The 25,665-nt window shown below is 37.5% G+C and overlaps 1 protein-coding gene across 1 annotated transcript in view; it reads left to right on the top strand.

The window, feature by feature from the left end:
• The window catches only part of HCN1 (hyperpolarization activated cyclic nucleotide gated potassium channel 1), a 199,997-nt gene extending 175,080 nt beyond the window's left edge, over positions 1-24,917 (top strand). Inside the window, exons 6-8 of the mRNA XM_064642837.1 lie at positions 4,743-4,983; positions 21,694-21,858; positions 23,723-24,917. Coding sequence (XP_064498907.1) covers positions 4,743-4,983; positions 21,694-21,858; positions 23,723-24,558 — 1,242 coding nt within the window. The 3' untranslated portion in view covers positions 24,559-24,917. The remainder of the gene's footprint in view (positions 1-4,742; positions 4,984-21,693; positions 21,859-23,722) is intronic.
• The last annotated feature ends 748 nt before the right edge of the window (positions 24,918-25,665 follow it).

Here is a 25,665-nt window from a genome sequence, read left to right as displayed (position 1 = left end):
TAGACACAACTCTAGATGTAAATAATAGTGTCCAAGAGTTTCCATGTTTGTTAGTAAAATTTAAGCAGAAGCTCTATATTGAAATTGATTAGTGTCGTTGAAAAATGGAAAATATGTCAATCCCACTCAGAAAAAGTGTACATAGTCATTATTATTTACATGAAAGGCCTCTGAGAAAAATTTGGTTTTATGTCATAAACTCTGTATAGATGATTAAACAGAATGTGTCCAAGCAATTTGAACAATCTCAGGTGCAACAGAAATGAAGAATATTGCATCCTGTTGCCACATGTAGATTTTCTGGCATTTAACAACTTGTTAGATAATGATGTAGTCATTCCCCCAGTGGGGTACTAATCCTAGTCCTTCTGATTGCCTGCTTAATAAAACCTTTGAGATCTTAGTACCAGTGAGATACCTCCTTTCTGCCAAACTTGACTATAATTGACCAATGAATTAAAAAATTACAGGAAATCATGAACACATGCAGAATATGACTCCTCAAAACTGGGTTTAAATATATCTAATCTGTTCACACAGCCCCAAATCCCTAAATGTAATGCTTTTTCCTATAGGTCTCTCTTAATGATGGTTCAGTAATCTTTTATCTGTGAGTTAGTTCTTATAGGAAGAAAATAGCTTTCTCAGTAAAGTGATTTCTTCCTTTCAATCATCAGGAAATTCAGACTGATTTAGTTTCTCATCCTTCGAAAGCATAGTGTAAAGAAAGAACACTCAGGAAAAAAAATGGATTTTGTTGGCCTACACGTAAGGACATAGTTTGTAGATGACAGTACCTTTTATTAGCTCAGTTGGATTATTGAGAAAAAGTCAAGAACTTTTCAGGCATACAGATCTTTCTTGCCTTTTTTTATAGCAACAGCATTTTCTGGTCAGTCTAAATAAAAGCACTACCTCCAGCTAAAAATCTTCTGAAGAAAAAGTCCTAAAAAATTTACAGATGCCATCAGAGAACCCCAATCACAGCTAGGACAGCCTTGTGACTACTTCTCTAACATCTTGAGATGCTTCAGAGCAGTCATCAAGAAATATTGAACAAAGTGATAATATCTGATGCTTTAGCATCAGGTTAAAAAAATATCCAGGAAGATCAAGATGAGTAATAAAACCAATACACTACAAAGGAGCAGGAGTCAGTGTAATTACCTAACCAGTCTCTTATATAAAGCAGACCACTGCACCTCTGACTTAAATCTTGTGTAACGGAGAGCAACACTTGGACTAGTTCAACACTTTTTCCATGTAGGTCTGAATCATTTTTGCCCTCTAACCACTTTCAGCTATATAATGCACTCTTACTCCTTTCCTTGGGCTTCATTTGCTATTTTCTTCCCTCATCCTTTCCTCAGGCTTCATTTGGTGTTTTCCTCAAGTAGAGGTGAGACAAAATCATTATTATTTCATTAAATTAAGATACCATATTGGGCAGCATAGTCTGGTTCCAATCTATCTCCAAAGAATTAAAAAAAATATATGAGTGAAAAATTTTTCTCTGCACAAAGTGTCACCTCTTAATTTGTCAGTTTGTTCTTTTGTTACTTCTCTTTTAAAACACAGAACTTTTTCTCCTGGTACTTTCTGAGTTACATAAAACACTTTCATAATCTTTACTGTTTCTTTCTCCCCAAGATGGCATTTAAAGTAATACACAAGAATCTGAAATTGCAGTACTGCCTGTGATTAAGACTCAGGGAAATGTATTTTACTTGCTCTGAATGATCTCATATTTAAATAAAAGAACACTTTAAAGAAAAACAAAACACACTAAAAATGACACATTTCTTTCTCCCTCAGTAATTTTCCACCTTCTAACGTTTTAAATAAGGAAGGTTTGCACTTTAGCACAAACTTTCACAGAAAACTAATCAACAAAATGAATGCATTATTAGGATATAACTGCTGAAATTACCACAGCAGGGTGGTTTTGTAGCTATGTTGGTACCTTCATTAGGCAACTCAGGCTGAGCAGGATAATGTGTGTGTATACGTGGATATATCCAGATATAGATTTCATAATGAGAGAGAAAGGTGGGCAGAAGATTGAGCAATAAGAGGACATGAGATTCGAAGAATGAAAATTCTGTGTCCAGGGTGTGTTTTGTTGGGATTCCCAAGATGAGGTGAATTCCTCTCTGGCTGGGCTGGACTGGCTCTGTACAGAGGAGTCATGCAGGTCTGAATTCTCCCCTCTCTCTATATCATACTCTCTCTTATGGTACTGTTAAAGACATGTTACTGATAACTTCTTTTTTTTTCCAATTTCTCTCTTGTTTACTTCATCTGCCCTACTTCTCAGCTTTCACTCTAGACACTTATTTTCCAGGTTTTGTTCTCCTGTTCTCTCACTTTTTCAAGCAATTTCCATTTCTCAATCTGTTTTTAAAGTCAAGCTTCCTGCCTTCTTTTATTTTTTTTTCATTTTTCCTAGGTCTCGGTGTTCCTTCTTTTTGTTTTCTTCCCATTTTCTCTTTCTTAGTACTACTCCACCTAGGTCTATTTTACTCTTTCTTTGTAATTTGACTGGAGTTGAACTTTCTACTCTCCCAGCCTTTTTTCGTGCTTCCCCACCAGCTTCTATATAATTTCCAGTCAATTTTTGCTTTCTTTAGTAATTTCCTTTCTCTGCCTCCTGGGCATGCAAGACAAGCTATTCACTTTCAGAAACAGAAAACAAGCAGCAAGCCTGCTGAAAAGTCCCTGAGCTAGGCAAGACAAGTAATAGTTATTGCCAGCATCAGCCAAGACTGCAGTAAGGAAGTCTCACAGCGAGCTGAGGATTTAGTCTGGGGCTCCTCCTGTGATGCCACCGTGCTGCTAGCAGTGGGAGAAGAGAATGACTTTCCTTTGGAAAAGAGGTGATGCCTGAAGCTTTACTAAGAAAAGTAGTGTTTAAACAGGAAGGAAAACAAGCTTTTCCTCTTCCTTTAGAAAAGACAGCCAGTTGGAATCTCAGTATGATATTTATTCCCTCATACAGAGTATACTTAGAGGGGTAGCATGGGATTACCCCTATTGACTTAATGACACAGCAGTATTCACTGATTTGAATGCCACCTATCTGGTAGTTCACACCTTGTAGTGCTGTTGCTTGAGATAGTTTTTGAATTTAGGCAAACAGCAGATATCTTGCATCAAATTTAACATGTGTTTTTACAAGGAAGACTAGTTCTTGGGCTTCTGGTGAGATGTTTTTTCCAATTTATTTTTTTAAGTTCTACTGGATTTATTTGTAAAGGAAGTGATATCTCAGGGAAAGGTGGTTGTTTCTTCACTCTGTTCACTCTTCATCCATTTGCCTCATTAACTAATGGCTTCCCTTCAAAGGGGGGATTTCCAATTTTTCCCAGATGCAAGAGGACTGATTTGAAGAACCAACTATGGTTCTGTTGTTTATGCTGTGGAATTACCTTCCCCACTGTGTCTGCAAGCAGGATATAACATTGTGGGGCTGGGAGAAGAAAAGATCTCTGGATAAGTATAGCCAAGCTTCATGCTCAGAGAGCTGACTGCATGGGATATATGAGATATATCTCATGAGATATATGAGACAGCAAACGCATAGGAGATTGAAAAAGCCACTTCCAGCAGGAGTGCAATGGGCCTCAGTCAAGGGAATGAGAGCACTTGTAGGTGGGATGCCTCATTTACATCAATCTCAAAGACTTGGTTTAGTGTAAGAAATGCTAGGGGTACTCCACTGACAGTAAAATCATGTTTAGTTTTACAGAGCAGTTAGGTGACTGCTGGTTTTATTTTTCTTTCATTTGCTTTATGTGCATTTATATACAGATGTTTATACTTGCTCTTCCTGTCATGCTGGGTTTGCTACCTCAGTAGATGTTATCTGCCTAAGCCCCTCTCTAAGTGTAATAGTGATTAGTCTCAGCTCTTCAATACACTGTTAAATCTGTAATGGCAACTGATCATGTTAATTTCCTAACACAATATAAGGTTTCCAAGAATGAACTTGAAAATATTTCAGAAATTGTTCTTTTTTATTATTATTATTTTTATTTAAAGCAAGGACACTTATAGCCTTTTGGTACTAATATTTTCATGTAGATGTGCTCATAGTTGGCCCTGTAAATATAAATGCTCTTGGTAGGAGAAACCCTTTAGGCCTTAGGAAAAGAGTAGTGCTTTCTGCATATAGGGGTCTACTATATAACCATTTCTTTGAAGAACAGAAATGTATGCATCTGTGTTTATAAAATGAATTAAAAACTGGGAAGGAAATTTTCCTGTTGATTTCAACTAGCTAACTGTAATGCACATTTATATTGCCACTGGATAAGTTCAGAACAGAAAGATATTACTGGTGTATAATTTGAAAACACAGGGCTTACATAAATCCATAACTTTAATATAGTTATTGCAACAACTAACCTTGTGTCAGGTAGAGTAATACCTATTTAATTTTTACCTTTCTGTCATATTTTCCCCTTAAATTCCAATGGGAATAATAAATAACATGTGAAAAGTCACCAGAAGAAGACAGTCTTTAACCTCAGAAATGCAAGTCAGACTGCACTGATGTTTCAATCACTTCACTAGAAACAGATGAAATATTTTATAAAATAGGCACAGAAAGAGACACAGAAATGTCCGATATGAGGATAAAGAAATTCTTTGTGAAGAAATCAGAAAGTCTTTTTTTGAATGTCCATCATATTGTAAATATTTATTGACTGTTATTATCATGATGTTTCCTTCCAATTTAGGAGATTGTCAACTTCAACTGTCGGAAGCTGGTTGCTACAATGCCTCTTTTTGCTAATGCAGACCCAAATTTTGTGACTGCCATGCTAAGCAAACTGCGATTTGAGGTGTTTCAGCCTGGAGATTATATTATCCGAGAAGGGGCTGTGGGTAAAAAGATGTATTTCATTCAACATGGTGTTGCTGGTGTCATCACCAAATCCAACAAGGAGCTGAAGCTGACAGATGGCTCTTACTTTGGAGGTGAGTAGAAAAAAATGAATGATAACACTGAATTGAATGCACTAGAATAAAACATGTTCAGATAACAGACAAAAAGAGACTTCAGAATAAGTCTACTAAGCATCTTTTGCCTAGGCAATTCAGACTGCATTAAAAGGTATGCAAAATATTTTTGAATAAGTCATTCAGAGTCTGCTTACTGTTGTGAGGACAGATATTAAAGATGCAAGATGACCTTCCAGAATTTTGAAGTTATTTTGAATTAAGAGCACTGTTATTTAACAGACAATATTTAAATAAAAATATAATCATTAACATGGTAATTTTATAGCTTTTTAAAGGTAAAATTGACAGGATTAATCTTTGAAAAAGAGCGCTTTTTTTAAATCATAAATTTAAAGGTAAAAATCATGTTAAGATTTGCAAAATTAGGCAATGAATAAAAGAGCAATTTTACATGGGATATTTTTGTAATTCACAAATATTTCAAGTTGTTTTTAGTGCTTTTTCACTGAATTTTAGCACAAAGCAACATTTATTCTTCCGGTATATATTATGAGAAATTGGATTCCTTATCTGACTAGGTAGGTCTCTAACAGATGTATATTAATAAAAACAAGGCATGGGTTTTAATCCTAATTAAATTAATCTGGTAATCCTAATGAAAATAGCTTTTTTTTTTTGGATGAAGGGATTTGAATATTTATGTTTGGATTAATGCAATTTCTTTTTTTATACCTAATAATTGACCGATATAAAAAAAGTTGTTCCTTGTGACTGCAGATTGTCTTTGTGTGATAGTATAGGCATCTGCTTCCATAAGCAGCAGCAAAACTTGTTTTCAGAAGCTGATTGAACATTTGTGTTACCACTGCTCCCCATGAAGTTGGTCATTTTATCAATTTTCTGTTGAATTCCATGAATCATCTCAGAAATGAGCTGAAAGCCTTTCAGAAAATGTTCAATTGAAAGCCTAATCAGTGCCATTTAGCTGGTATACAGAAGGGGGAAGCTTAGAAAAGTGAATTGGGCTCAGCGTTTGAATTGTGTTATAGAGTTATTTAACTAATCCCATTTTAGAATAATACCCTAAAGCAACTCCTACTGATCTGGCCAGCAGACCTTGTCACTCCGCAGTAGCCTCTGCAAGGTGATTTGTATCACCAGTATTTGTAGAAGCACTTCGGTAAAAGAGGTCTTGTGGTTATCCCACAGGATTAAAGTGTAGATTCTGAAGACAGGAGATAAAGCAGAAAGAAAAGGTAAATGCTGGGGATGAAGAAACAGAGCAACCTTGGTCTTGGTCTCCTCTGTGCTTAACAGTGCCCTAGTTTATGAAAATGAGTTTGCAAGAGCCTGCGTGCTGAATTTGGCCATAATACTCCTCTGAACCAGAGAGGATCAGAGGAGATTGCACATGAAAGTATTTTACATAACTGTCAGCCTGTTGTTGCAGTGCAAACAACTATTTAGCTCATCCTGTTCATCCACTACCCTTCTTACAGGAATGCAGGCAAAAAAATAAGCTACTTGCGATATTCAAACACCACAAGAACTTACTACGCTGCATACCAAAGCACTTTTGCTCATCTAAATTGCAGCTGTCATGAGACAGGTGTTGCAAAAATGGGTGCAAATGCATCCAAAGCCCAACGGCTGCTGGTGCAAATGGAAGGTAATAGCTACTGCTGTAGCCTGGAGAAGTGTCTAGTGAAGAATTAATACACAATCTGTTCAGTAATTTCTTTTGTTACAAGAAGAGTAATTTCTAATCCAATCACCTGGTACTGAGAGGAGACAGTTCAGTTGGATTGAAACCTGCCAGTTTCCTCCCTACTACTTACTACTGGGATTATACCATTAATGATTCTGAACTATCAAGATATTAAAGAGAAACACAAAATATGGACTGAGACAGAGAAGAAAAAAGGGGGGAGCTCTCATTGTCCACTGCTGTGTACTTAACAAAGACTGCATTTTCAGTATTGTAAATGGTAGATACTCAGGCCCATGGCAAGATAACAAAAAAATGGAACAACTTAGCCATCACAACATCCTCAAAATACAATTGCTTACATTTTTGACTTGCCTACTGATTCTTATTCTCCATTCCAGAAAGGCTGAATTGAAGTGTTGAATTCAAATGTTCACCTCAAGCTTGCAACTCAATTAAGCTGCAAACACATGTGCAGTCAGGTTTTCCTACTTGTTCAAAAGGGATAGGTTTAAGCACCTTCCCACACTTTTCCAGCTCCTGAAAGTTGTTCAGACACATGCTTGTCCCTTGCGTTTTCTTCCCCTTCCCATCAATCTCATGCCCACGGTGTTCCTCTGCACTGTCAGCTCCTCCATCTCTTAGTTCTTGGCACCACTCACAACCTGACTCCTACCACAGAGTCCTCTCTCTGTTGACATCTATATTGCTCCTCACACTCTTCCCTATGGTTTTGGCCTATGTGTTAATATAGTCCAGACCATCCATTCATTCTCTACTGACCTCCTTCATTCATGTTACTAGACGTGCCTACAGAGGCAGCTAGAAGGAGAAGGTTATAATTACTTGGATATGGAATTGGTTGGACAGTCGCATCCAGAAGGTAGTGGCCAGTGGCTCAGAATCCTGAGAGACATCAGTGACAAGCAGTGTCCCTCAGGGGTCCGTACTAGGACTAGTATTGTTTCATATCTTCATTAATGACATAGATGAAGGGATCGAGTGCACCCTCAGCAAATTTTCAGATGATACAGTGCTGAGTGGTGCCCTTGACGCACCTGAAGGACAGGATGCCATCTAGAGGGACCTGAAATCTCATGAGGTTTAACAAGACCAAGTGCAACGTGCTGCACCTGGGTCAGGGCAAACTCCAGTATTAACACAGGCTGGGGGATGAACAGATCAAGAGCAGCCCTGGAGAGAAGTACTTGGGGTTGCTGGTGGATGAGAGTCTGGACATGAACTGGCAATGTGTGCTTACAGCTGAGAAAGCCAATTGTATCCTAGGCTGCATCCAAAGCAGTGTGGCCAGCAAGTCAAGGAGGTGATTCTGCCCCTCTGTTCTGCTCTGCTCTGGTGATACTCCACCTGGAGCTCTGCATCCAGCTCTGGGGTCTCCAGCACAGGAAGGACACTGACCTTTTGGAGCAAGTCCAGAGGAGGCCACCAAGATGATTAGAGGGCTGGAGAACCTCTCCTATGAGAAAGGCTGGAGTTTGTTCAGCTTGGAAAAGGATTATGGGTGATGTAATTGAGGTCTTCTAGTACCTGAAGGGAGCCTACAAGAAAGATGGAGAGGTACTTTTTACCGAGGCATATAGTGACAGAACAAGGGGGAATGGCTTCAAACTGAAAGACAGTAGGTTTAGACCAGATGTTAGAGAGAACTTCAGTATGAGAGTGGTGAGGCACTGGGACAGGTTGCCCAGAGAGGTTGTGGATGCCCCATCTCTGGAAGTGTTAAAGGTCAGGTTGGATGGGGCTCTAGTGAAAGGTGTCCCTGACTATGACAAGAGGAGCAGAACTAGATGATCTTAAAGGTCCCTTTCAACGCAAGCCATTCTCTGATTCTGTCATTCTATGATAATTTCCATTGAGGGCAACCTTGTTTAACCTTAATATGAAAACTCTGTCAGTGGAAGAAGTTTCTCTTGTATTTGTAAAGAGAAAAGATGCATCTATGCTAAGCTGAAAGTGGAAGCAATCCCATTCCTAATCCCAGAGAGCTGGGAGCCATTTTCGAAGACAGGGAAAAAAATGAAGGAAGATATAAAAAAATTCATAGACATTTCAGAAAAATGAGATATGCCTCAATTAAAAATAAATCCAACAAAAGCTATAAAGTATTAAAATCCTGGAATTCTCTAGTGGTAACTGTGGCTTACATAATTTCACTGATGTAGAAATGACTATATAACTGTGCAATATAGTGAAAATTAGTTTCATGTATCCTTCCCTGTCTAATTCCTGTCCTTTTTATAAAAACTAATTTAAACATATGATGTGAGGACAGGGATTCTAAGGTAAGGCAGTAAAAGGTTACAGTTTTCAACAAATGCTGGTAAAAGACAAATGAAAATGGATTGACCAGAATCTTTATGAAACAATCCTTCCACTGGTCCATGCCTGTTCAAGACATAGTTTATAGCACTCTCTTTAAAACATTTTTTCTGTGGTCATTACTGAAAAGTTTGAAAGAACATAGTCAACCTCAAATCAAACTTTTTTTCTGAATATATTTATCATCTAATAATTGAGGGAATATTACTTTTTGATGTGTTGACTGCAGATCTGATGGAATGTAGGCTGGTCAGCATTTCTCACAAATTCCTTCCATTGATGGAATTTTATGTATTCCATCAAAGGGAGAGCTGGGGGGAGGGTAGGGGGAATATGGCCTAGGAAAAAGGGTAGTACCAGAAATTACTTTGAAATTCTTACTAGCACTTGGAGTAGATAGGTAGGATGATAATGTCCTTCAATCAGCAGTCTGAAAAAAATCTTTTTAGGATGAGAATTAGCATCCTACACAATGCTGGGCTAAGTAATGCTCCTGCACACAAAGTTCAAGAAGATTAGATTTATGAACATGCATGAAGGTAAAGGGACAGAATGCTCTTCCCACAGGAATACCAATGAACAAACCACAAGATCTCTGTGGTTAAAGTCTTGTACTTAACTCTCAAAAGGAGAAATCAGCGAGCATAGATGAGGAAGGAGGCAGATGGTGATCAAACCCAGGTCTGTGGAGGGCTCTCTCTAAAGTCATCACTGTGTGTCCTTCAAAAATCAACAGAAACCGTACAGCAGAGGTGTAGTCTGATTAGTCTATTCCACCAGTGGTTATTCAGGCATGTTCTTTTTAAGAAGAATTACCAACCAATTGTCAGGTTTATCTAGTTTCCTATCAGACTAGATTTGTAGGGAAGCCTGGTTTTTTAGCTAAAAACAATGATCAGGCAAGAGAATTTAAATGTTCAGCAGCATCTCAGTCTTCAAACCTCCAGATATTCCTCTCTTTTGTACTGCAACTTTTGGTTTTCCAGGCTTTTGCTCTCCCAAAGTCTCCATTCAAATACTGGTGACACTGCTTTGGTTATTCTTAAATGTTGGCTTTCACACTAATCTCCAGTTCTCCCACTACCTGAGAGTTGTTTTTTTACTGTTTTTTACCTAGCTTTTTAACTCATACAATGTTATTAATATCCAAACATTTTACATATAAAAAGTTTGACAAATGTTTTCCAAATCCAAGGCAGGATGGTGGTGAAACCCTCCACGTGTTCTGGAGGGGAGCCTGACTCTCCAGGGACTCCCAAATCTCCCCAGAGCCAAGGCCCCCTCAGGTAACTCATCTCTGGAGTATACCTGACATCCAAAAGTTAGCATTTTTGAGCTGGGACAAGGAAATTTCAAATCATAAGACATTTAAAAATTGAGAAGAGGATCTGTTCAGGCATGGCACATCCCTCTTACCTATGTGCTCTTTACTTGCTTCTGGGAGCACAAGTGTTGATATTGATTTATTGTGTCAGACCTGGGAGCCATACAGATTGGTTGTTATAAGTTGTATCTTCTTAAACAGCTCCACAGCCTCAGATTTTTCATGTCTCCATTAAGCAAAAAAGGGGCTATTGATCTTAGGTTTTGAATGCAGGATTGCTCTTCCACTGTGCAATATTTCCTGTGTCTGCTTTGGTCAGGAAACTTTACTCAGATTCCGATACACATTTCAGGGAAAGAGTGTGTTCTCCAGAGAGATGAGAATGTTAGAATTTTTTTTTATTTTCTGCTTTTCACAATCCAAACCTTTTCAAGTCACAGATATCTGATGAGTAGCTTGTATTCTCTCTTTTCAGCTGTGGTCATAGAAATATAAAATCATAGAATGGTTTGGGTTGGAAGGGACCTTAAAGATCATCTCGTTCCCACCCCCCTGCCATGGGATAGGATGCCATTCACTAGATGATATTGGTAAAATGCAAAGATTTTGACATCTTTCAAGATGAAGCACAAGAATATGAGTCTTTTGCTTACAGAGATTAGTTCATGATTTACTGGGGCTTTACAGAGCAGAATTATTAATGTATCTAATAAGCCTAATACTATCTAATTTACCTTATACAAATATATATTGATAGAAACTGATGTAATACCACTGATGTGAGACAATTCTGATTTTTGCTGTGGTTTGCATGCTGCAAACATGCAGGAGTTTAATAAATTAAAGAGAAGTTTGCTTTAATAAAATAAATCCTTTCCAACAACTTCCTTCTTCTTACTCAGTTGGCTCTATGTGTGGCTCTTAGGGCTCCTTCAGTTATCACAGTAAGATCAGGCCCTGCAACTTCTCCTTCCCTTTTACTCCCCGATGCCTTGTGACTCTACATTTCTGTGCATAGCCCTCACCCCAGACCTAGTCTGCTGGTGTTCCCATATACTCTGCTACGGATGGCAGTCTTCTGCTTGGAGAACAAAACTCCCCTGAGATTGTTTACCCCTGCAAACATAAAAGTTATAGCTGTCCCAAACTAGTGCAGAGGATTTTGATGAGTGGACGTGGTTTCAGGTGGTCTTGTTCCCCTCCAGCTGCCAGCCCTGTGGAGTCAGATGAAACACTGTGGGCATGCAGTCCTGACTCAGCTAAGTACATGCTGAGCTGCCTTCATGCTGAACTGGTGTGATGGAGTGGGCCTGACGTGCCTACAGAGGCAAAAAGAAAGGAATAAATCCAGCACTACCCAACCAATAAGGCTCAGCACAGCTTACCCAAAGGAGGGTTTCTGGGAACACATTCAGGACTCTGCTGTTACTTCATTTACTTTCTTGCTGGTGAACTCAGAGGACTGAGCGTTCACTGTGGTTCCATCCTGCTCTTGCTGTTGTCACTGGCACAATTCCTCTCAACCTCCAGGGACACAAGATAAGACTTGTCTCCTTGCTATCTTTTCCATTCTCCATCTGTTTTCACACCTGTGTTTACATAGGCTTTCCTTCATTCAGTAGCTCAGATGTATGTTCCAGGAAATTTAATCCCTTTTTTCCTGTTTATAATAGATATTGTGTGAGACCTGAAGGAATGCTGATATTGCTAGGGAAATCCAAACTGAGTGAGTAGGAAGTATAGGTATTTTTATTAATTAGGTCTACGGACCACATGGAGGTTTCATTGTACTAGTAGTTGAGGGAATTTCCTAATTTCAGTAGGTAAGTGTGCAATAATTCATGCTGCCCAATTTGTGAGGTATCCATTGCAGATCCCTCTATCCATTGTTTTTTATCCCATTGAAAATCCCAATGGTATTATGCCACTTGGAGTCAGTAGATAAATCAGTTTTTAGACTAACTAAAAACTCATACTGCTTAAAAACATTTGTTTTCTAGTAACTTCCAGGTATGTTGAACATGAAGAAATGTATGTGATTTTTTTAAAATCTCTTTTTATGATGTATATATGAGAGTCACTGCTTGTAAATATGAAAATGTATTGGCCTATCTCTTGCATTGGAATAAGACACAAATACATGTTTTATTTTATTTTTATTTATTCAAAGGCACATATCACTAACTGTGCTTCATGTCATTGTTCATCTAGCAAATTTATATAGAAACCAAATTCTCATTGCTATCTTCCCAGATAATGTCCCAGAGTCATATTACAGCATCTTTTGTTTTTTTTGTTTTGTTTTTTATAACATGTAGTTCATGGAATATTTTCAATTTTAAATATTTTATTTTGCTTAAATTATTTAATGCAGTTTTAACATTTACCCTTCTGCACTTGAAATTCTAATAAACTGTGTCTTGCATTTGCTTCAGCTTGTACAAGGCCAATTAGACAGAACTTCTTTGACCTACCTATTATTTATGGAGCTTTTCCCCCTTTCAGAACAGTAACTGTCAGTGTATTTTAGACCAGTGCAGTGGAAAATAATACCATGGGAAATGTTGAGTCACTTTAGATTATATTTTGCCACTTATTTTTTTCTGGGAACACTCTAAGTGCTTCCTCTTGATAGAATACTTTATAAGATTTGCATTAGAATACTGATTATAAATGGGAAAAATTCTGTTGAAGTGCTTTACATATGGATGATCTGATTCGATATATAATTTTACATTTGGAAAAAATACTGCATATGGCTACTCCTTATTCGAGGTAGTAGTGGATGAATTCTCTCAATAGTCATGCTATAATCCAAATAATTAATTATAAGTAGCCTCCCTGAGATGTAATTATTCATATTCTTAATGACAAGGATATAATTAAATGCTTTAAGGGAGCAGGATCTCCAGATCTCCATACCAACTCATTTGTAAAACACTTTTCAGGTGAACAGTATAGAACATTTTTCTAAAAGTATTATCTACAAGAGGGCATAAAAATTAAATGTCTTTTGGCACAGACTAGTCTGCCATTTTGAAGATACAATTCCTGATGATATTGCCTAATTTCTTGTTCTCATTGTGTTGTTCTTTTGACACCATGTTTTATACAGAAAACACTACTCAGTCAGAAGGACTTCTTGCTATTCAAACACAATAATATTTTTAAAATTCCAAGAGACTTTTTAGTAAAATAGAATGAAAATAACTTACTCTGTTGTGCTAAAATGTAGAAGTAGGTTTGGGTTTAGGAGTTTTATTAGATAGCAAATGTAAATATAAATTTAACAGTATTCATAATGATAACAAAAGTAATAAGTCTTGCAGTCTAAAAAACATAACTAAATTATAATTCTAATTCTGCAAATTCATGTACAGTATAAGTTTTTAGGTTAGACTTTATACATAAAATAACTAGACACAAGTAAAACACCTCACAGCATAGCTTGAAAATCTGAAGTGGCCAACACAGATAAACCACATATAAGAGGATATGGCAAGTACCTTCACAAAGCAGAATTTTAACTAAATATTTAATTCAGAACTGACAGTCTCTGATAATTTTTTTTAATAATTTAATGGGGGGAAAAGAAATGCAATATTTTTATAGTCCCCTTAAATTCATGTTGAATAGTTTATATTGTAACTGTTGTTTGCCAAACTCCAGATGACAAGAGAATACAGAACTAAGAAACTAAGTGCCTTCTTTTTCAGTAGGGAATAAGCATCCATCTGAACAAAAGTAGGAGTAACTGAATCACACAAAATCATTTTTGGCCTTAGACACAGACATTATGAAAAATAAATCTGTACATAGGCACATTGTTTAATTATTATATTTTTAACAAAAATAAAATTAATATCAGTCAAATTTTGAGGTTTTACAAGATAATAAATAGACTATCTTAGTCTCTCTTGGTGGAAAGAACACTTCATTAAAGTAGAAGAAAAACATATGGATACTCTGTTATAAATAGCACTGAAGATAAAATATGCACTTGCATTTCTCTTTTATAAAATTATCCTAAGCTTCTGTTCTATCAAATAGAGCTTTCTCAGCAGAATTTGAGTTACCACTAGAAAACAGGAAGGATGTAAGAAATGATAATAAGACTATACATGGCACTCAGTGCCAGGGTTTAGTTGACATGGTTGGTGGTGTTCAGTCAAAGGTTGGACTCTATGATCCCAGAGGTCTTTTTCAACCTAATTGATTCTGTGATTCTTTTACTGGCTTTTGTTTGCTCTAGTCATGAAAACTTGGCCACAGCTATTTTCAGTACTTTCACAAATCAAAAAGCAAAGACAGGTCAGAATGGAAAATAAAATGTCTCTGGTGAGATAACTTGCCACATTTTATAAAAGCAGATGTATTCTGGCCATGTATATTTGTCCATCTTTCTTGATTCTGAAAAGTATTTAACTATACCGTCAATATATATTAAGCATACTACGTTGAAATATGTTTAATATTAAATTTACATGAAATAGGACTTAAAACATACAGTTATATATCAGTCTTGTCAAAATATACAAAAACCATTACAAAATGACTGAAAAGTCAATGACTTATTGCATCCAAATGTGCCTTGAAATGTAATATATGCTCAAAATGTCTTTTTCCACATCAACATTTATTTATGTCATAGTAGATAATATTTTAAGGGCTCTGCAAAGTTTTTTTTAATGAACTTTACATGAAAATATTAAGGGACCTGCTCTGAGTGTCTCAAAACATCCACATTAGTTGCAAGTTATCACACTGCTTTTTCCAGCACTGCTATAAAATATTGTATTAAGATTTATTGAAGGAAACAGACTGATTAAAAGCAAGAGTTGCTTCAAGAAACAGGCTTCTCCTAGGTAAGTGCCATAAATGCTAGGAGCTAAGCAAAGAAAGGAGCTACTCTCGGGCTTGTTGGCAAACCCTAAATAAATATGAAATGTTTTTTAAAATAAACACTTCTATATGAATTCTATCAAATTTGGAGCCAGTGAAAGGTAGGCAATTCTTTTCAGATTAATTATTTTTCCTTAAGGAAATTTTTGTTATTTCCTTTGCTATTTTTATATTAAATTAAATAAAATATGATAAATTAAGCAATGAACATACTGAGAGTTCACGGCTCTTCAGGCTCTTCAGAGGCAGAAATTTCAAATTACTACAAACAACTAACCTATGAGGTTTTTTTGTTTGTTTGGGATTTTTTGGCTTTTTTGGTTTGGGGTTTTTTTAATAGGATGACTAATAAGGGCAACAGCTATCAAAAATTACAAATAGATATATTTAAATTAAGCTTAGGTAAATAGTTAAAAAAATAACTGGAGACTGAAACTGAGATATTACAGAAGTTGGTTTTAATTCTGATTGGCCATTTTCAGTCCCTCTTCAAATAGTAACCACTCGGTCATGTATCCAGGCCTCCTATATGAACATTCTCTCCGACTGATGAACCCAGATATCTGAAAGCAACTTTACAATTACTGCTGTCACTTTTTAAATGAAAAGGTCATGCAGGCAATATCTCCTAACTCAAACTGTCTTAATTTCATATTTAGTGTAAATAACATGGCAAAAGGTGCAATTTTTGCATAGCTTTCTTTTGGACAGTCCAGACCACAAATCTGGCTGTAAAAGGCAGGAATTATCTCTATTTTCCTGCCTCCTTAAGATCTCTCCTTTGCTGCAGAAATGTTCCTGTTGAGCAGTGACTATAGTGTAGGGTTCCTTAAATGTAGAACTGAAGTTTTTAGAACACAGATCACTGAAACTCATTTAGTTGGCATAAACTACATTCTGACTAATCATAAGACGTGGTGGTAGTTATTTTAGTAACTATAACAAAAAGCAGCATATCCCCAAGTTTACTATTCTGTGTACTAGTAATAAAATATTAAAAGATAAGAAGAATGCATTAAAAAGTTAGGAAAAATATAGATAAATGCATTTACTGTTTTCCAGAATTTAATAAAGAAAAAGGAAACAGAAATGCAGAAATGTATGTTAAAGTAATGTGTTATCATTTGAAACAGCTTCTCCCCATTTACTGATTTTTTTTTAATTGCTTGAATTTTATATAGTCCTTTCCTAAAGAAAAAAAACATTACTCACATTACATGTTGTAAAGCTGAGAACAGAGTGCCTTGTGCTGAAGGTCCCCTTCCTGTGACTGGCACTCAGAGAAAGTGCCCATTAACTCATCTCTGCTCAGTGGACAACTTCAGTAGCTTGAAGGAAGCAAAGAACTATTGATCTTTATTACATGCCAAGTAGTTGCTGTTATGGCGACTTATGTTAGATAATAAGAATAGCCTAAACCTGGTAGTTCTGGGAAGCCTACTCTGAAGACTTACAAGATGGGTGGATGGAAAGAGCATTTGTACATTTAAGTTTTGTCTATGATAGTTCAGTAAATCATTGCTTTCTATAAAATAAAAAATATTCTAATCCACTGTCCTGTTCTCAGAAAACATTTCCAAGTCTACTAGACTGACTGACCCAATCCTTTGAATTGCTTTAATTTTCCATCTTTCTTCTGCTGCTCAAAGCAACCAGATGGTCTGAATAGCTTCTTGCCCGTTTGCACAGCAATGTTTATGCCTACTACAAGATGAAACAAGTTTCCTGCTGAGGAACCGAAGCAGCAGTCAGCTGTCCTCAGCTGGAAGGACACCTCATTAGATCCTGTAATATTAAATCTGATAGATGATGGGAAACCTGTTATAGCTTTGGAAGGGGACAGAAATGCATAGAAATTATTGCTAATTATTTTTACTTGCCTTTAATAGGGAGAGCGCTATACATCTAAAATACTATTGACATCATTTATTCATTACTACAAAAAATTATTTCTGCACCTAATAAAGTGAACTTGTGCTTTAGTTCTGGTGTTTGTGTCCTTGCAAGACAAAGGTGTGCATACAGTAATTCATTGTATTAATTTTCTACACTAACTCTTTACCATCCTAAGCTAAGAAATATGGAGACAGGACTGGTTTGGTGTCCTTCAATGAGCATGCTAAGTACTGCACTCATACCTCTTTCCTTTATCAAATAGTTTATCTGTTGGTGGACACATTTTGTCTGCAAGGCAACTTTATACTGACATTTGAATTTCTGAAGATTTTAATCTCTAGTCAAGTGTTAGTGTGACATATGAAGTTGAGTAATTACATCTGGAGTATAATTAAATGTGAAATGAACTGATGGTGACTGGAAAACTATACACCTTCAGATAAACTGTACTGCTTCTCAGAGTAAAAAAGGATTTTTCCTAGGTCAGTGTAAAGTGGACACAGGAAACTATTGCTAGGGTGGCAGTAAATATATTTCCATCCAGTAAAGACTAAGGAAGCAATGCAACATCATACAGGGTGCTGGTGATTAACTTCTTCCACATTCCCTGCAGTTATTTTCTTGAAGAAAAAAGTGTTCAGGAATCACATAGCAATGGGGGGGAGGGGGGGAGGGGAGGGGGGTAATTATCACCTACAGTGGCATATCAATACAGTCCACAAGAAGGATGAACCTGGTCTCAGTTGGAACCAAAACTGGGGCCTTATTAAGCCTAATTCTTTAAAATTCATCCCGTGGGTTGTGTCATTCACCTTAACTCATTTAGACTTTCCTGAAGTCAGTCTTCCGTATTGCTGTTTTTAAGGTATGTAGAATTTCCTATCCAGAGAGTTCTGTCACATTAAGGCAATAATAAAATACAACTTATGCATTCCCTGTTTTATATGGATATAGGCAAGCTTCTTCTTGGAACACCAAGAAATTCATGGTGTTCCAAAAATTCAACCTGAAGCTCTTGCTGAAATACTGCCATGGCATTGTAGAATCACTCTAGATTGAAACAACATTTGAGTTCACTGAGTCCAACCATTAACCCAAGCACTAAAAATTCCACCACTAAACCACATCCCATGTATGTGTGCATCTAAGATACTGGTGATCAGATTATTTTATTTATAACTTTCAGAACAAGCTTAGCTTTAAACTTTTATCATTGTGCTTTTTAGTCAATGCCTTGACATTGTATTTGAGCCTTTTTCATATTCTTTTGAGCTGTATTGTTCTGCAGGAAAGAGCTGACCCTAGCAGAACACAAATTATGATTTTCACAGATGAAATAATTACATTTGTATTACATACGGACTGTAAGAATAAATCTATTTTTTTAGCATCATTTAGTGCTTTCAAATAGTCACTTTTCATTAGGGCAGTGACAGAAATTTGTTTCAAAATGTTCTAGGGAACAGTTATCCAAGAGATTAAATAATAAAGTAAAACTTGCATTAAGAATTGAATTACAGGTTCATTGCAGACTAATACATAATTATTAATTGGAATTAAAGACATTCTTTAGTTTGGAAAGGAAAGATAGAAGTATTTGACACTCTGAAAGCGTCAGCATGAAGGTAAGGCACCATGCCAAATGCAGACAGAAATATTAGTAATATGCTACTGACACTTATTTTTATTCTAATAGAGAACCTTGTTTGTCCAAGCTGTTTGAAAATAGTCTGTGCGCTTTGTATTTCACTACACACTCTTGTGTTATTATTGTTTGCATTTCCTAGTCTATTTAAATCAATTGAATGTCAAGGAAAGCATAATTATTGAGGGCACCATGTGCACTTGATGCTACTAAGACTAATTTTAAATATATCATGGATATTTTCATTACTTTGTTCTTTTCATGAAAAACAAACTTTGATTTATTTAAATGAACACAAGTGTTTGATAGGAACATATTTCAGTATTCTGTGTTCTTCGTCTCTGATCCAGGTAAAAGAGATTTTATATATTATGTCTTATTAGGCTTGAGAGTCTGTTCCAAACAAATAACTAATAGATGAACACATACAATTAACAAACAATTAACATTAGTCTTGTGGCCAGAGTACAAATGATGCTATTAGTGCATGTAACAAAGCAATATGGAGGATGTATCAGTGACTATAATACAATTCTTATCAGTCAAGAAACATTGGTGGAAATGCAGTACAGAAGTATTCATCACATGATATTTTTTCTGTGAGAAGCTGTAGTTCATCTTTTGAATGACACCATTCAACTGGATTTAGAACACAAAGTTTTCCTAGCTTCCTGAGCAGGCAGGCTCCACAGCAGCAGTCCCTGCTCAGTTTCTAGGCACTTGGGACATTTGTCACATCTTTTCTGACCCATTCTTTATTGTCTTATCTAACTAGTATACTCCATAATGGTTACCAAGAGCCTTCCAAACAGATATTCTTCAACCAGAAGTTGAGAGTTAACAGATTATATATCACATTATAGTTTTCAGTGATTTTTTTTTTCATTCCCCTTACTTGACAAGAATAATAAAAGATGAAAAAAGGGGGAAAAACCAATTGTATTTGTTGCACCAATATCCATTCATTCCATGGTCCCAGTCTCCTGTGATGAAATCTAACATTGTCTCTTATGGCTTCTTCCCATTCTTTTTGTTTAAATTATCTAAAATACAGTGGTCAAGATTACTAATGATGAAAACTGTACTTTCTCCATTTTTTTTCCTGCACGCTTCAGAATTATTTGGATCCAAAGACAGCATTTTTTTTGTTTGGGGCGTTTGATGCTTTTTCATCCTAAGTACTTGTATTTGTTGAGAACAGTAGAAGATATCTCTTTATGTCTCTAGTACTGTTTGCAGCAACTTTAATTGAAGAAAGCTGAAAATCAAAAGGTGATCATTAGTCACACAGATTTTTCAGACAGTTATCTATAAATTCAACCATGTATTGTAAAACTTTATTCTTTGCGAGATCTGAAGAATATCTTAGGAAATGGAGCAGGCATTCACTGCATTTAACTGCTCCCTTTGGGCAAAATGTCCTTCTCACTCTTGTAACTAAAATGCAGAAGGTTCAGTCTAAGGTTCTTATTGCATGGGCATCAAGTTTTGTGAGGAACTTTAGGTCAAGAACCCTTGCAACACCCAGTAGTCTCTATAAATTCTTGCAGCGCTGTTGGGGTTTAAGTACATTCTGTGCTAGTACTGGTCCCATGTTAATTTCCTTTAATTTATCCAATGCAATTTAAGCATTTTATCCCCTAAGCCTTCAGGGTAAGGTAGTATGTGGATATTCCTCAAGAAGTATGAGACGAAAAAAAAAATCAAGGTTCTTTACATTCTAGATTAACAAAAAATTTATTTCTTAAAGACATACAACAAAAAAATAAAAGAACTTTGTTGGCACTTTGTATAACTGAAGTCTGAGGAAGTCTAAAGTCTATTTTTGTTAGGAAAGAACATTTGTTTTTCCACACTTGAGAATGATAGTTTGATTGATCTTGAGCATGTAATGGACACAAAAGCAACACAGGAGACAGTTTCCTATTTTGTATTTAAATATGAACAAGTATGAACTCATAACTCTTGACTGCTGGAACTGGTTAGGGAAACTATCTCTCATCCTGCCTGAGCTCAAGAATTGTTGATATTTCTAAATGCATTCTTATTCCCCAGCTTGAAAATGTACTTAATGTAATTTAATCTAAGTATATAAATATTCTACTCCATGTTTTGCTGTTACATGCCTCAGACATTTACTTTGGTCTTTATGCAGTAACCCTGTTACTGTGGGTTTTAGAATCAGCAATCACAAGTTTGGGGCTGTTTCCTGGGACTCTGCATATAGCTTTGGTTTCCACTGTTCCAGAATAACAAATTTCTGTTGTAGGCACTTGCAGAGAAAAGCTACTAGACTAATCAAATGGATTCCATTTTTTAGCCTAATGAGAAAAAAAAGTCTAAAGTCCTAAGTTTGCTCTCCTAAAATACCTAGCACATAAACCCCAAGGAAACAGAAGGCATTTTCATGCTTGAAGTATTTTTTCTTATAACAGCTCTCTTATTCAAATATCATTACATCATGTACTGAATTGGCTTAGTAAATCTAGTGAATTATTAAAGGCATTGGTTCTCTATGGCAGTTGTATATATAAAAGAAAATCAAAATAATCACTTGGGTTAATTCAGCACTTGGGTTAATCAAAGTCAGAAAGCTCTGTTTGACAGCTGATGGATCATTTCTTATAACTTGAAGCATTATTTTTAAAAGGCTTGATAAAATCAGAGTTCAGACCAAGAAAACCTACAGGCAGGTCTCTTAATGAACCTGAGGGTTTTTTTCAGAGTACCAAAACCAGAAACAAACACCTCCAAAATTGCCCCTGCAAGCTTGTGTAAACAGCAATAGAAAAATTATTACTGAGTACTGAATTATTACTTGTTAGCACTGAGTCAATGTCTAGCTTTTAAGTTTCACATGGTTCACTAACTTCTTTGTTTCCTGTGTGTGTTGAATTTTTCTCTCCACAGAGATCTGCCTTTTGACCAAAGGCCGTCGAACTGCCAGTGTAAGAGCAGACACATACTGTCGCCTGTATTCCCTCTCAGTGGACAATTTCAACGAGGTCCTGGAAGAGTACCCCATGATGAGAAGGGCCTTCGAAACGGTGGCAATTGATAGGCTAGACAGGATAGGTATTTATTTTTTTCCATATGCTTAATTCTTAAAACCTTTCTGCATTTTCTTTTCCTTGAGTCGCATGATAAAATCCCACTCTTAAAAATGAAAACTCCTGTCATAAGTTTTGTTTGTTATACGGCAGTAAATGTTTTGTTGATCTATACATAACACGTGTGCCAACATGAAATTTTGCAATCTCACTTTTAAATAATAAAACGCACAAAGTTTTAGATAGTTTTCATACTCTTCTAAGCATATTTTTCATACTTTAATTATCATTAGTATTATTTATTAGTCCTGTAGATTTCTCTTGTTGCCTTCAGCACTTGATAGGATTTATGCTGTTTCATGAGCTGTAGATGACATTTTCCTAAATAAATTGCTTAGAGATGACATCTATAATGCTGGGAAGAGCTGAAGCCTCTCAGCACTCACAAACTCCTTGTTTGTTGAAGTGAATTAATCCTTTGCAGTAGGGCTCTCATTTTCCTCACAACATGGGCACTGCTAGCCTTGATGGCTGCACATTGGCATTGCTCAGATCTGCTTGCAATCAGAAAAGCAGGCCAACAACATCCAAGTGAAAGGCAGAAAGGTATGGCAGATTATCAAAACAGGGGGTGTGAAGTTGCCATCGTGCATCCCAATATTCTGGACCTCTCTAATAGGACACAGTAGGCAAAATAGATGGTCTTTGGTCAGGAGAATTGCACTCTGATTATCGACACTGGTTTTAAAAGGCAGCTGTGAAAAAACTCACAACTTCACAATAAAATTCCAGTGTAAGGATTTCTCCACATCCCTCTTTCTCAATACTTGTAGTTTCTTCGAAATTAAACCAAAAAGAATTGTAAGGAAGTGTCATGCTGCCTGTTCTAAGCTGAAGATGTGATTTGGAAAAAAGTATCTTTTCTTTAATATACCAAAAAGAATTGCAATACAGGTATACAGGTTTCTAATTTTAATAGAGGTGTTTTAGTATTCTGCAGATTGTGAGCACTCCATGCATTAAACTCTTAAAATTTGTCTCTCGAGACTCTCTGAAAATGTAGTCCAACTCTAAGTAATAGGTGCTTGAATAATATTAGCAGTAAAGTCCAGTCCACTTGGGAATAGCAATCCCATCTGAAGTGGTTTATAAAAAAAAAAAAAATGGAGCAATTGAGTGCCACTGTGTTCCTGTGCATCTGATGACTCAGACAGAATAGCGTCTACATCTTGCAAACACTAGAACCCATCAAGCAGACATTAGGATGCAGTGTACAGCAGTCTTCATTGTGCAAGCAGGTTGTCACATTAATCGTAAGTTCATATGAGTTCACATTTAAAAGGATGATTTCTTGTCAATTGGTGGCCACTGGTTACTAATGTCTAGTTATTACTTCCCAGGAATGTGCTAGATGGCAGGTGTATTTATGTTATGTAACAGCTCAGTGGAAATCTGGTTTTGCAATGAACAGAGAAAGATGATGTAGATACAGAGCACGGTAACTCTTACTGTTGTTCAGTAAATTTCCATTCTTACATGTAATTGTAGTAACATCAGTAAACTGCAAGTGAAGAGGCAAAGTCCGAGCATCTGAGCGCAGGGGTCTTACACGAGCCCGCTGTGCTGGTGCGGGGAGGGGATGTATGGGCTGCAGGTGGAGGCAGCCATGGGGAGCTGGGACCAGCGTGGGCCACTGTGGCAGTGCCTGGGTGGCACAGTCCCCTCCTGCACTGGGCTGGGGCGAAGCAGGGGCCTTAGTTCAGCGACCTGGTGCCTGTCGAGGCTTTTACAATACACAGCACCCAGTGCTGGGTGCTGAAACACAAAGCCAGAGTGGGGCTCTGCCCCCTGTGCCTCAGGATCACTAACTCTTCTGCCTCTCTGTGAAGGGAAGAAGAACTCAATCCTCCTGCAGAAGTTCCAGAAAGACCTCAACACCGGCGTTTTCAACAATCAGGAGAACGAGATCCTGAAGCAGATCGTGAAGCACGACAGGGAGATGGTGCAGACCATCGCCCCGGTGAGCCTGCAGCAAATGCCGGCCCTCAACTCCAGCACCTCGGCCTCGTCCTCGCGCGGCCGGACGCAGTCGCCGCCCGTGTACAGCACCAGCAGCCTCTCCCACGGGAACCTGCACTCCCCCTCGCCCAGCACGCAGACGCCCCAGCAGGCTGCCGTCATCCTCTCGCCCTGCTCCTACACCACAGCCGTCTGCAGTCCGCCGGTACAGAGCCCGCTGGCCGGCCGAACTTTCCAGTACGCCTCGCCCACCGCCTCGCAGCTCTCCCTGATGCAGCAGCAGCAGCAGCAGCAGCCGCCGCAGCCGCCGCAAGCGTCCCAGCAGCCCCCCGGCGCGGCGCAGAAGAACGAGGTGCACAAGAGCACCCAGGCCCTCCACAACACCAACCTGACGCGGGAGGTGCGGCCGCTCTCGGCCTCGCAGCCCTCGCTGCCCCACGAGATCTCCACGCTGATCGCCAGGCCTCACCCCACCGTGGGCGAGTCCCTCGCCTCCCTCCCGCAGCCCGCCCCGGGTCCCGGCGTGCCCCCGGCCGGCCGCGCCTCCGTCCCGCAGCGGGTCTCGCTCTTCCGACAGATGTCCTCGGGAGCCATTCCCCCGAACCGGGGGGCCGCGCCGCCCGCTGCTCCCCTGCAAAGGGATTCTTCCACAGTCTTAAGCACAGAGCCCGAGGGAGACAAACCGCGTTTCGCCTCAAACTTATGATCCCTGATGACTGTGAGCAACAGACTTTCAACAAACCGAGCACCATCCCCCGAACTGTTGTAGCCTGTTTCCTAATGTTCCCCAGCAGTCTACTATGAGAAAAATACTTTAGACAGCTTTGCCCTATGTAACGAATGTAAAAATTATATATGTATATGTATATACATATATATGTATACATATATATATTAAAAGAATTAAAAAAACTTGTTTGAATTCATGTCTTCCTTTCTCTCAACCATTAAAGAAAATTAAATTTAGCTGTAATGTTTTTAATGTGTTGACTTCAAAATCAGCCTAAGAGCTGTTCTCTGTCTAGGGGATCTGCTATTTTCATTATTGTCAACACAATAACAAACTTCAAACAAGTATATTAAAAAAAAAAAAAGAAAAAAATATCAATTTAACTAACAAGTAACACGTAGCACTGACCGAGTGATATTCTGAAACCTGTGTTATTTCATTTATTGCGTATATGATGTTAATTTCTTGTGAAGAATTCAGTTGTTATTTTGCATTACATTTCATATGTTAGCACCATCCATTTGGATTTAGATTGGAAAAGCATTATATTGCAAACATCTGCAGTCTAAAGGGTGGCACTAGCACTCCTCTGGATAGGTTGTAACCTCATGACATGTCAACCCTTCTGTTGTTTAAGAAAATTGGGTGGACTTTGATCTTCATATTGCTAAAGACTTTTACAAAGACTAAATATTGCCATTGTAAATAACTTTTTAGAACCAAGCAAAAATAGCTGCTGTGTGGTGTACCATTGCAAGGTCTTTGTTTAGGAATTTAGGTTCCGCTTTTCACTTCAAAATTTACAGTTTTAAAATTTGTTAAAGCTAAGTGCAACACAACTGTTAAATTGTAATGCAATGGCTTAAAACCTATGGTGTTACTTTTACATGCAATGTTTTATGCAAAATTGTACGCTTGATCCTGCAAACCGCTTGTACTTCACCAGTACCATCACTTTTCTTCTTCTTGCCCTCAATAGCATCTGAGAATATTCCATGCATGCTTTGGAAAAAAAAAAAAAAAGACGATAAAATAGGTTTGGTCAGTAGGAAAAGGCTTTATGGTATCTTAGAAAATAATAAC

The sequence above is a fragment of the Pseudopipra pipra genome, chromosome Z (assembly GCF_036250125.1).
Source record: "Pseudopipra pipra isolate bDixPip1 chromosome Z, bDixPip1.hap1, whole genome shotgun sequence".
NCBI classification, from domain to species: Eukaryota; Metazoa; Chordata; class Aves; order Passeriformes; family Pipridae; genus Pseudopipra; species Pseudopipra pipra.
This window is presented reverse-complemented; position numbering and strand designations above follow the sequence as displayed.